Here is a 13,186-nt window from a genome sequence, read left to right as displayed (position 1 = left end):
AATGTGTTTAATCCACCACGTGGAGATCAAGGCTGGGCCGAGGAAGAGACTCGAGTCCTCCCGGGCTTGCAGACTGCGAGGCCCACCTCGCCATCCCTGCGCATACTGTCCTCACCAGCTGTGACCAGGGCACCGGGCACAAGCTCAGCCCCGTGGAAGCTCCTTGCAGCCCTTAGTGTGTGCCCTTCGGACGTGAGGGGCATCCTTCCCTCCTGTTTTTAACACATGTCAAAGCCCAGCTCGTGTGCACAGAGTGCTGGTTACTGGGGCAGGACGTATGGTCCAGGAGCTGTTTGCAGTGCCAGCCCTTCAGCCGCCGGGGGTGTTTTATTTTAACCTCCTGGATCGGATCATCCTTCACTGCAGGCAGAAATAATGCTTGGTTAAAGGCTTATCGGGGTAAACCAGCAGACAACATTCCCAGTTGTTAAACTGGGAAGCGGTTCCTGATTGTTTACAAAACCTGGCCCGGGAGCGAGCAGCGAAGTCAGCACATGCCCGGACAGCCCCAGAAGGCGTGCCAGAAACCGCCGCCACCGCAGCGCCGCCTCGGGAAGCAAGGTCAAAGGCCAAGGACTGTGAAAAGCTTCCACCCCCAGCATCAATCAAGTCGGGCAGACTGTCTGGGGGATGCTCTTTTCGAAAATACAGAAAATAAAACGGACTCCTGCAGAGGGGAGGGCAGGCCTGTGCGGCAGAGGCCCTGCATGTCGCCCACCAGGGACCTGTCTGGAAGCTGGGAGGACCTTGAGGCTTTCTGAGGGCACAGCCCCTTGCCCTCTGAGCCGCTGCCGTCAGAGTAGGCTTAGCAGATGGCATATGGGCAGAGGCCTTTGCCTCTGCCCAATGGCGGGAGAAGGGATGTGGGTGTTTGGGGTCCCCGAAGTGGTATCAGGGGACAAAGGAAAAGGCTGGGGGTGCAGATGGGAGGGGAGAAACTTGCTGCCTCACCTTTTAGAATGGGTTTAAGATAAATGTCAATGTACGCTTCCAAATCTGAATAGTTACATAATCTTTCAAGTGTTCAACAAAATAAACCTACTTCAGTTTACTTTCATGATTTGAACAAGAATATCTCCTGTGGTCGTTTACTAAATTTAGGGCAAGAGGCACAAACTAACTGCAAGGCATTTTCCTTGCTCCTTAAATCTGCTCTTGTTGACCGCACACAAGTAAAGAGCTCCGACTCCCCCAGAGTTTATCTCACGGCCTGATTCCCAAGTGTTCTGAGAACTCAGGGAAACCAGCGAGGCTTCTCAGAAGTCACTGCTCTGTGACGCAGCCCTGTTCCTCCTGGGAGCCTCACTACAGGGGATGCTGGGACCAGGCCAACCAGGTCCCGGCAAACGCGGACGTGACAGCCCCTCTGAGCACTCAGTAAACGTTCGATTAACTGACGTGGAGACGGATGATGATTCTGACAGCTACACAGATTCTGAGCCCAGGTTCACAGAAGAGGGACAACTGACCAGGCTCAATGCAGAGACCCCAGCAAAATGGAAACGTCAAGAGAAAGGAAGACCTGCATTGCTCCTATTTTTAACATGCAAGTGGGCAGGAGGCTTAGGAAAATGAAATTCCAACCCTAGAGGATGCAGCTGTCAAGGTGAGCATGATGTCCGAGCAGGTGTGCTGCAGCCGGCCCCACGTGCCCTCACTAACGAGAACCCGTCAGCCCTCTGCGGCTGGACCCCACTCACAGCAACGCCGAGCCCCACCCACAAGCAGGCTCATGATGGACACAGTGAGCTCTCTGCTCTTCCCGCCTGGCTCCTGGCCAGGGCGCCTTTCCTCGAAGCCCACGTCCCTTCCCTCAGACCAGCTGGGGCCCAGGCCCTGGGCAGGCATCTCCCCCACTGCATCCCCACTCTCCATCCTGCCCCTTGGGGTGCAGGGAGGAGCCAGCTTGGGAGGGCGTATGTCCGGCAATGTCAGCAATGGGCTAATTCTGTCCAGCCATGCTCGTTCGGCTTTCGCCCCCACAAAAAGCTGGACCCACAGGTCTCAGAGAACAGGAGGATGAGAACACAATCACTTGCGGGCGAGCTGGCAGCCAACCCATGTGCAGCTGAGGAAGGCCCAAGGCCTCTGCCCCATCACTGATGCCATCTCTGGAAGTCTGCAAAGTGTGACTTCCACAAGGGCCAGGAAGGCATCTACTGCAGAGCTCAAACCAACCCACCAGAGGTGATGGAAACAACCCCACAAGCTGGTATGATGGCCAGAGAGGTGTGCTGCGACAGCTGGCCCCACCGAAAGCCAGCAGAACGAGGGGAGCCCTGGAGATAGCAGCAAGGGGAGGCGACACTGCTGGCCTCCGTGTGGCTCACGTGTGGCTCAGCGCACCCTTACCTATGGCCCACAGGACAGTGTTGAAGGTGCCCATGTCCTCTTTGCCAGAGGTGAGGTCCTCCCAGGTAACCTGGAGCTGGCCATCTGGGAGCCCCCGCACTCTTGAGGGGGTACAGCCTCTTAGGAACCGGGTGCCTTGAGAGGCCATGTATTCCGTGACCAAGGAAGACATTTGCTGCAAAGCACAAGAGAACATGCTGTGAGGCCCAGGTGGCAGTGAGAATGTCCATTCCTGATGACTGTGGGAAGAAAGGACGTGGTCTCCTGCCTGCTTGAAAAAGCCCTAGAGGAGCCCAAGAAAGGTCCATCCAAAGGAGAAGGTCCAAGGCCCCTCCTCTGCTGCTACGTGGCCTCGGTCCACCCCCAATTCTGGGTCCCCCTTGTACTCTGTGGAACTGAGGGCTGAGCTGGGACACCATCTGATGCCACCTCCAAATCTGAGAACCTGGGGTTAGGATGCACTTGACCTTTGGGCTCCTCTCTACGTGCCGATTAACTAAGTCTTCACTAAAAGCAATGACAGAGAAGCACCCCCTTCCCCTGGGGGCTCTGGCCTGGCTGAACGAGATGGCACTTCACTCCAGAGCTGCCACCCCTTCGCCCCTGCTGAATGCTGTCACTTCCTCGGCCACTGGGGAGATGGGATGGTAGGTGGGCCCCTCCGCTCCCCACCAAGACAGACAAGGTAGCGGGCATGGGGGGGGGGGCAGGACATCTGCAGAGAGAGCTCCCTCCTCCCAGCCTAGCACGCTCTGCAGCCCCTGGCCGCAGAAGGGGGCCCAGCTGCTGGGGCCGCTGTGGGTGCTTGTGCAGGCCAGAGCCCCAGTCGGACACAGCTTTTTCTTTGAAGAGAAAATACAAGCCATGGTTTAAATCCTCTGGTGCTGGCTCATTTTGAGACACACCCCATGAGGAGCCTGCCTGTTCAGGACTATCACACCAGTCACGGGAACGCAGGTGTAGGCTGCCGATCCCTCTGGACGCCTGCAAGCCTGGAGCCTCTATCACAGTCTGTGGGGGAACTCCTGGCTCCACTGAGCCACGTGGCCAGACCACCAGCCCTAGCCCTGCCACCATGGCTGCACATCCTTCTGAGGCAGGGCCTGGGTCACCTGGCCCCACCACCGCGCCCCCACGTCCCAGGGCACCCCAGCTCGTCAGCCTCCAACTTCTGCTGTGCTGGAAGGCCAGTCTTCCGAGGGTCCTCGTTCCTGCGGGCCCCTCTGCTTCACAGGCCTCATCCTTCTCTGCATCCCGCAGTGTGGCCCCCTGCGCTCCTGTCTGCTGCCCGGCGCACTGCACCCGTAGCCCAAGGCACAGAGACCTTCTCTGGATGCTGTGGCCTCACTGTGGGCGCTTAGTACATGCGCACCGAGTGAAGTGAAAGAGGGGAGCCTGGGTGGCTCAGTCAGCTGGGCATCTGCCTTCAGCTCAGGTCATGATCCCAGGGTACTGGGATTGAGTCCCACGTTAGGCTCCTTGCTCAGTGGGGAGCCTGCTTCTCCCTCTGCCTGCTGCTCCCCCTGCTTGTTTGTTCTTTCTCTCCCTCTCTGATAAATACATAAAATCTAAGAAAGAAAGAAAAGAAAGAAAAGAAAAGAAAAGAAAAGAAAAGAAAAGAAAAGAAAAGAAAAGAAAAGAAAAGAAAGTGTGGCCCTGCACAGGACAGAGGGCCACTGGGTGGGGTAGGGCTGGGGGCTGAACACGGCAGGCCCCCTGCTTCCCTCTGCAAAAGCTCACCAGGCCTGAGAGCACTGATGGACAGGGGTCTGTCTTCCTTCTCGGGCACATGAGAGGACATTTTGACATCTTGACAGTGATAGCCCCAGAGTTTGGTTTTAGCAGGTGACTTTTCCTTGAAGAGTTTTTAGTTCAAAACAAAACAAAAAACAGCAAACCACGTGCTCCTGGCATGGACGCCTCTGCCGTCAGCAGGGGTATCTATGTCCCAGATGCAGATCAGGACAACCCCCACTCTTCAGACCCTGCAGGGCGGCCCTCCGAGCTCCTGCCACGTGGCTCTCAGGAGCCACTGACAGGCAGGCTGCGTGAGGTGCTGGCCCCGTACAGTGGACAGGATGTGGAACTGGCAGGGCATCAGAGGCTTTGGGGACACTCTGAGCACTCCGGGTGGACCGCGGGCCAGGAGAGCCATCAAGTGCTTGTCTTGACTCATAAATTACAGCTTTTCAGTCAATGGCGGGGGACTGGGAAGACAGCCAGGGGCTGCCATCTCCTGCAGTGGTCACCCAGGGCCTGACCAGCCTGCTTCCCGACCTGGGGCTGCCCCTGCGGAGGCGGCCCCCCACTCAGCACCAGAGGAGCTCAGCAAGGGAGACAGGGCAGCACATCAACCGACACACGCTTTCTGCTTACTAATGGAGTGACTAGAAGGGCTGACCCAACCTCATGGTCCGTGAGCCTGGCCTGGCATGCCCACCAATGTCCCTTTGGTCCAGGGGGAAGTTGCCACCGTTCCATGTGCCAGCCCATCCTTTCACACTCTGGCAGGTGTTTTCTATTTCAGGGACAGTCTCCTTACTCAAGGGCCAGTTTCTAAAGACAGAGACCTCACTCCCAGACCACACCTGCACCTGCCTGGGAGACAGTACAGGGTGGGAGCGGGGGCACATGCAGCTATACCTGGTCAAAGCCCCGCAGGGGGATGCTTCTTATCATGACGGTGGTGTCCAGTCCGAGCCCGGTGAGGAAGCCGGCACACTCCAGGGCCACATCTGCCAGAGGCTAAGGAATGCTAATGGATTGTGACATCAGGAGCCAAGGAGCGAGACCCCCAGTGCTCTGGCCAGCCACCCACTCCCCCACCAACCTCCCACACCCCAACCTCATACACGCAAGTCCAAGGTGAGGTGGGAACTCTGGCTGCCACGGCACGTGGGCACTGTCCAGTTCCCAGGGCCCAGGCAGCTTCTGCCTCCATGGGGCATTTGTCCAGGCTCCCTGCAGTTTAATGTCAGCCTTTGGGGCCAGGCCCACCCCCCGAGGGGTCCAAGCAGCGATAGAAGGGAAGAGTGTCATTCATGAAAGAAACGAAACAGCTGCCTTCGACCCGTGTTCTCAGCTAGCAGTCCCAGATTTCACATTCCCTCAGCTATCCCCTCTCCTGACCACAGATCCTCCCATGGCTCCTCTTCTGACCTTCTCTGGTGTTACTGCTCCCTCTGAAGGAACGGGCCTGGAGGGGGCTGCTCTCCAGGGAGCACCACCTGCCTCGCGGCTGTGTCCAGCTGCCCTAATGGGCTCAGCCATCTCAGTGTGTGGCTCAGGAAATGCCTCCAGGAAGCCCTAGCCTCAAAGGTCAGCCTCAAATTGTCCCCTGAGTACAGGTCATCTACCCTGAGCGTCCCTGTAAGTGCCTGGCTCCAGGCAGCAGACGGAAGGGAGGGCCGTGGGGGAGGGGCTCTAGGAACCAGGCGTCCACTCTTAGGACTGTGAGCACAGCCGGCTGTCACCTGCACGCTGGCAAAGGATACAGCTGGCCCCAACCACCAACCTGTTAGAAAGAGAAAGAACCGTGAGGCCCACATGTGGCCTGCCATGGCCCGCCGTGGCCCACATGCAGCTGTCCTGACTGGGGCCTCTGCAGGGGGGACAGGGCCCTTCAGCTTTCCTGCAAGGTGCCTGTCAGCTGACGTGTCACTGCTGATGAGTCAGCTGAGGCTAACTGTTCAAACAGTTTGTCGCAAGATACAAAACCCACTTCCCAGAAGCTCCGACTATGAAAATAAATGACAAACACGGTGTCGCTGAATCAGAAAATTGCCTGGTGGTGAAGGACGTGAGTGGTCAGTGACAGAACAGCACATGTCCCGTGAGAGGTCCGGGGAGTGCGACCAATGCAGAGTCCACGGGTGTGTGAAGAACAATCCCATCAGAACAAGGGGAATGGTTTTCTTTCTGTCCTAATGTAAATGCTGCCATGGGGTCCCTCCGGATCTTCGGCGGCCAGGATGGAAGCAGACAGGCTTTGCAGGACAGGGAGGGCACTAGACGGGAGGGAGGCTTCTGGGACAGCGGCAGCTGTAGGCAGGACATCCTTGGACCATGGAAGGCCAGGCTGGAAGGGCAGGCTGGAAGGCCCGTGTGTGCCTGTCCAGCCCCACCACGCACGGGCCAGGGCCAGGAGAGGTAGCTCCCCGGAGCAAGAATGAGGGCATCTGGGGGCAGAGGGAGACACAGGGCACTGGACCCAGAAGAGTCATTTAAAATATTTGCCCTAGGGGCGCCTGGGTGGCACAGCGGTTAAGCGTCTGCCTTCAGCTCAGGGCGTGGTCCCGGCGTTATGGGATCGAGCCCCACATCAGGCTCCTCTGCTATGAGCCTGCCTCTTCCTCTCCCACTCTCCCTGCTTGTGTTCCCTCTCTCTCTGGCTGTCTCTATCTCTGCCGAATAAATAAATAAAATCTTTAAAAAAATAAATAAATAAAAATAAAATAAAATAAAATATTTGCCCTAGCAGTGTAAGCCCTCTCCCGTTATTCAGCTACACTCTACATACATGAACACACGTGCACGCAAGCACACGTACACACACGCACACAGAACCTAACACGGAATGACGATTCCCAGCCCGGGTGGCAACATGTGGGTGGGCTTGTCAGATCGCCCCTTCAGCCTTTGAACAAGAGGAGGTGATGTAAGGATGGATAAGCCCAATGTCAGCACTAATCCTGGCAGGTACTAATGATATAATTCCATTTCAAAAAGCAGTCTATCCCGTGGAGTACTGCGGCAGGTGCCCTGCGGGAAGCCACCGGCACACGGCTTCCTCGCGGGGGCTAGGGACAGAACTAGGCTGGAGTCATGTTCAGGGAGAGTGAGCAGAGCTCACCACATGAAAAAGTTGAGAGAAACACTGGGCCCCGCAGCTGGCAGGAGCACAGAGACGCATTCAGGGCCCCACACAGGCCTGGCAACGTCTAAGAAAGAGGCACGCTGGCGTACGTGCATAATCACGCGTGTACATGGCCACGCATACGTGTAATAGGTAGGTCTCTGCGTAGGGGCGTTTTCAACATGACATGACCTAACTTCTCTTGTACTTGATGTATATGGTGAAAGGTATAAGCTTTTCTTTAAGATGTGAAATTTTGAGTTACTTAAAATACAAGCAGAATTTAACTGCTTTGAACATCCTGTCTTAAAGGCAAGACGAAGTTGGGTAAAAGCGTCAATGCCAAACTCGCAGTGCCCTTTGCTCCCTGCTGCCAGCAGTGGCCACGGTGCAGGCCAACCGCCTCTCAGATAGCCGTATCATACAGGTACTGGGGGAGCCCCTCTGTTGGACAATGGGGCTGTCCCCGGCCTGTCTTGGAGCCTTCCTGCCTCTGTGAAGTGGACCCTCCAGCAGGAGCCAGCCAGCTGCCGGCTACAGCCTATAGGACAGCTCCAGACCCTCATGTCACATCGCTGAGGACGCAGGAAGGCAGTCTCCTGATTTTGGCAAAACCAGTTTGTTTCCCTCCTGGGTCCCTTCCCACCCTTGTGCACTTTGTGGATGGGAAGCTGGGCAGGGAGGGAGGGCAGGCGGCCATGCAGGCGCTGAACACCCCCCCCCAGCTCCTCCCATGGAGCCACCTCAGTGCTCTGGGCCTCCCGCTCCCACCTCCAAGCCACGGGCACCTGCCCTTCTCAGGCCACCAGCTCTGACTTGCCGACAGCAGGTACATCTGGGAGAAGGCCGAGGCCAGCTCAGCCATCCTGAAGTGGGTGTCCTTGACGGCACGTGTAGAGCTGAAATCTCATACACAAACAAGCGTCCTGCCTGCTTGAAGGTAATTTTGGGTCTCTTCTTGTCTTTGTGAGCAAGAATTATCAACAATATTGGTTTTCACTCCATCCCTGCCCCCAATTTATAAAATAATCACATTCTTCGCAGAATGCAGAATCCAAGAGCTCAGAGAACTCCCTTCCAATGAGCTGAAGTAGGAAAATCCCAAAGTAAAACCGGACAGACCCCGGAGCCGCCAGATCACGAGGGGTAGGGGGGCCAGAAGAGGGGCTTTGTTTTGTTTTTACTGGTAGCTTTGAAACTGCAGACAAGTTCCTCTGGCCGCTGAAGGGACCCCTGGCCAGGAAGGGGGCCTGGGAACAATGGGGCTGAGGCCGGCTGCCAGGGTGCAGGGACCATTGCTGGCCCTGGCCAGCCACAGGAGGACAGGGGTGCTGGCAGGAACGGAAGTCAGGACCAGCTTGTCAGATCTGGGGGAAGGGCCTGAGTGAGCCTCTGAGGGATGGAAACACTCGCCTTGTCACTACATTAAGAGGCCTGGACACAAGGGCATCAGCCCACGCGGGCAGTCCCCACCCAACATCCCGGGAGGCCCTGATGCAATTGCACATGTGTTCTGGGCAGCTCCACTCTCTGTGCCCTTCGGTGTGCAAACATTTCATGCGAAGCTATAACTACCGTGGGATTAGCCTAATCACAGGGCAGACTTTCTTGTTTAAAATCTGAATGGGGGAGGAAGCAGAAACAAAAGCCTTAATTCAGACCCATGAGGCCCCAGCTTAAAGAGCCCTCCACCTGCCTCTCGAGTTTGAAGGCCCCTGATCTGCTCCCCAAGGGGAACACCCACACAAAGTGAGGGCCTCACGGCAGGCACCTGGCTCCTTGGCAGCCCCACCAGTGCAGGAAATGCCAAGCGGGCTGCCGAGCTCAGGTCCCCCAGGGAGGCAGCAGGGAGGGTGGGGGGCCCCAAGGCCTCCTTCCCAGTGGGGGCTGGCTCCGGGCCTGCCTGGGATCTGCCAGCCCCATGCCACCCATCGGGGTCCGACACTGGGCCCACCTCCGCCCAGCCGGAGCCTCTCTGTTCTGGCCTCATAACAATGCCACCTCGAGGAGCTGCCTTCCTCAGCCCCTGGGCCCAGTATGTCTTAGCCACAGGGACACATCAGGGAGATGGTTAGCGGGGCTTTAAGGCTGGTAGCCAAGTCTTGGGCAGACAGCCGGTCTCCCTTTCGCTGGACACGAGGTGTCACACCAAATAAACATGGGCGTTAAGCAGGAAATGAGAAAATTCACAGCAGTGAGTTTTCCTAACCAAACGGCTGTGGTTCTTTGCATGATAAAATTTATATCCTTCCCTTCTGCGCTCATGGAAAGAGAAAAATGATCACAATACCTAGTCAGCTTCCAGACTCAAAATAAGGGTCAAAAAAAGCTGCTTCTAGGACCAACTCTGACAGGCAGTGTTAAATCAGCCTGAGTTACAAAAATACCCTGCCTCACAGAGCCCTGGTTCCCAAGGACAGAGGGCCAAGCTGTGCAGCTGTGGCAGAGAGGACAGTCCTGGGCCGGCAAGTGGGAACAGCAGGGTCCGGGCTGTCACCTGGAAATGGCAACTCAGTGGTGTGTCAGGCCAATGTGGGGGAAGAGCTGCCCCTAGGTGGCTTCAGTCTCATTCAAGTCCTCTGCCATCAGAGAACGGTGATGGCACTGGGGTCACCCCAGAGCTGCCCACTCAGAGCCCAGCTGTGCAGAGAGCTGGCCTGTAGACCTGGAATGAACTGCAGGCTGGAGTGCTGACCAGTTGGGCCAGGGAGCCGAGCGGGTGTGGAGCAGAGTGACCAGCATCCGGACAGTCGCAGGGTGTGGGGACCTGAGGATCCTGGCCCAGGGCAGGCTGGAAGGCCCCGCCCAAGTCCCAGGATGCCCAGGTCCAGAAGGCCTGGAAGGGGAGGTGGCCCTCCAGCTGAGTGAGCCAAGATCACCAGGCTGTGGGATCAGAGGTGGAGCTAGATACCCCAGTGCCTGCCTCCTTCAAGTCACTGTGGGGAGTCAGCCCACCTTTCTCCCTTCCACCCTCCCTCCACCTGCCAGGAGTTGCGGGCTGGACATCTGGGACAGGCAGAGCTGCACGCCATCTCTCAGCCTCCCCATGCTGGGCAGCGCACTCCCTCTGCACCCCCATTTCCTCCACTGGTGGTGGACAGCTTCTTGAAGTGACCATTATCCCCCTGACCGGTCCTTCCAAAGGGGCTCCTGCTACTTGCCCAGGGGACCCTGTCCTTCCCCCAGAATCCTCCTCACTTCTTCAACCTGCCCTGGATTTACACAGAAAACGGAAGAAGTGAGGACAGCAGAAATGCCGACAAGCCAGACACAAAGCTGGCATTCGGGTGGCTGGGGCTGAGTAGATGCCAATCTCATGGTCCCACTTCAGGCTGAGGGTGTGGTTCTGAGGGTCTGGGCCACCAGGGCTCCCCCTGGCCCCGGCCTGGCCTCAGAGGGCCCTGCTCGCAGACTTGGGAGCTCGCACTGCCTATGGTGGAGGTTTCTACATGTGACCTGTTACCTCTGGGGTGCCAAGCCGGGCACCCAGCTGTGTCGTGAAGGCTGTTTTATTCTTCCCGCCAACTGGGCTTGAGCTTCATCATCCCCTCTCTGCCATCTGTCTAGCCCTGGGCTCCCCAGACCTGGATTCGGGCAAAGGAGAACAGGGAGGCTCCTCACATGTCCCTGAGGCTGAACACCTCTGTGGCCACCGGGCTCGATGCTTTGAGGGGACAAAGGCGTGAGACAACCCCGGGAACCTGGAGGGCCGCAGGCCCCACTGAGGGCTCCTGGTCACTGTGTCCCACTCGGATGCACCCTGAAAGGTCTTGGATGCTGCCCGTGTCCCGTCATACGAGGGACGGAGGGAGGAAGGCCCTGTGCACACCACAGAACACACAAGGGACGCGGGGCCGGCTGTGCCCACGCGGAGCCTCCGACGGGTCGCGAGGAGCTGGCCGGTGGGGCCCGCACCCACTGCAGGCAGAGGCCAGCTTTTTGGGTGCCATCCGCCACCGGCAGCACCTCCTGATGGGAGGGAGCAGCGATGCCCCGCCCGGCTGCAGGAGGCACTACAGGGCTGGGGGCAGCCCTCAGGTCCATATTAATTTCAGCTCCATTTTAAAGGCGAGTTAAAATAAACACAGGGAATATTTATAAGGCAAATAAATCTGGTAGAAACAGCCCCTCCAAGTGTGAGTGGAGGCCTCCCCCTCAGCCCCAGCCCAAGCTGATAAAATACAGAAATGCTACTGTAGGCCCTCCGGGCTTATTTTGACTGCGGCAGAGGAATGCAGCGTGTAAACACTGACTCCCATATCACACTGTTACAACTTGCATTAACAGCACCGGACAAAAGCCGCATTTTCACAGAAGCATCGTACAGGGATATATCTCCAGCTTAATTTTTTAAAAAAACCATTTCCTCACATAAATCATGCTCAGAACGAAACGGGTGACTGATACATTGCAAACACTTTTTTTTCTTAAACAATAACATACCTAGATTCCTTCTAAACGAAAGAGCTTTTCTTAAAAAAAAAAAATCTTCTAAATGTTTTTTTTCTGAAGAAAATAAACACAGCACTTTCTTTCCTGACCAAAAGATCTGGGGTGGTGTCTTCCCGGCTGAGCAGGCCGCTGCCCCGGCACACGGTCGCGGAGGAGGGGCCCAGGCCCGGGGCCACCGCGCTGAGCACTGGTGGCACCCAGCGCTCCTGGGCCTCCCCAGCCTCAGCAATGGCCAGGGCCAGCCTCTCCTCACAGCCGGCCTCCCGTGAGCAGTGGCTAGAGAGACAATCACTAGAAACTGATCCCTTCCTGGACACTGAGACACTACTTTTAAAGTGCAATGGGAAAGTAGCAAACAAAGGAAACAACAGAATACATAGGAATTAATTTGACAAAAGACCGGGATTCAGAGAATGCTGGCCTTGGGTTACAGGCCGAGATGACCGAAATGCACGGGGGCCTCAGACAGGACCCAAGCTCCGGCGGCAAGCTGGCCTCCGAGGCAGCTGCACATTCAAGGCCGTCTGCACCACGGGTCAGAGAAGCACTGTGGAGAGACTGGCAAAGCAAGGCTACATTCCACCCAGAGGAATCAGTGCAAAAGAAAACTAAGAAGATCTGAAGCCGGTGCCCGGTCCTTGTGCCACTGATACAGGAAAGCCGGAGTCAGAAGCCAGAGCAGGACTGGACTCCACTCGGGGACTGAGCTTTCAGACTGGGTCGCGGGGCTGCTGGTCAGTGACACCAGAACCCTGGCAGCCCAGCCCCCACTGCGTCACTCCATGCCACACCACACCACATGCCACAACACACCACATGCCACACCACGTGTCATGCCACACCACACCACACCACACGTCATGACACACCATACCACACCATGCCAAAGATGAACCGCAAACACCCCAAGGACGCAAAGGAAAACCCAACCTGTGGAAGCTCTAAAGGAAAATACAGGGACTCTTTTTCAAAAACAATCTTGGGGGTGGAGCAGGCCTTCCTGAACATGCAATAAATCTAAAAGCCATTAAGGGTAAAAAGAGATCTAAGGTAGGTTAAAAAAATTTTTCAAAAAAACCATTTGTATATCACTCAAGTGAAATGACATGACAAGCCAAGAAAATGTGCAACAGGAATGGCCTGGGATCACAGCCCTAGTACATGAACCAGCTGGAAGATAAGAACAGATAAGAAAAAAGAAAACCCAGATAGAAAGTGGGCCACGCCACGGACCAAGCCGACAACACACACACACTCACTCACACACACTCACGCATTCACAGACACACTCGGTTTTCAGTGGCTCGTAACTGCACAAAACGATGACTGGAAGTAGCAAGCACAAACATAATCGGGTCATGTGTGACGATTAGCAGAGAACCCAGAAATTTCAGCATAAAGGAAAAAAGTGATCAATGTCACAGCCTGAAAATTACAAACTTCTGTATGAAATAATATCACTGAGTAAAAGAGAAAGCACAGCCTGGGGAGCGGGTGGAACGTGACAGAGGGATCCAAGCCTGCGTG

At 56.3% G+C, this 13,186-nt stretch overlaps 1 protein-coding gene across 4 annotated transcripts in view; it reads right to left on the bottom strand.

Moving 5' to 3' along the window:
- Positions 1–13,186, bottom strand: part of TXNRD2 (thioredoxin reductase 2) — a 46,854-nt gene that overhangs the window by 16,766 nt on the left and 16,902 nt on the right. For all 4 annotated transcript variants that reach the window (XM_034643156.1, XM_034643155.1, XM_019801125.2 and 1 more), the window contains exons 9-11: positions 5,847–5,866; positions 4,996–5,087; positions 2,353–2,527 (exon numbers count right to left, since the gene is read on the bottom strand). In XM_034643156.1, coding sequence (XP_034499047.1) covers positions 2,353–2,527; positions 4,996–5,087; positions 5,847–5,866 — 287 coding nt within the window. The remainder of the gene's footprint in view (positions 1–2,352; positions 2,528–4,995; positions 5,088–5,846; positions 5,867–13,186) is intronic.

The sequence above is a fragment of the Ailuropoda melanoleuca genome, chromosome 14, assembly GCF_002007445.2.
Source record: "Ailuropoda melanoleuca isolate Jingjing chromosome 14, ASM200744v2, whole genome shotgun sequence".
NCBI classification, from domain to species: Eukaryota; Metazoa; Chordata; class Mammalia; order Carnivora; family Ursidae; genus Ailuropoda; species Ailuropoda melanoleuca.
Note: the sequence above shows the minus strand (reverse complement) of the source record. Positions and strands in the feature narration are given on the sequence as shown.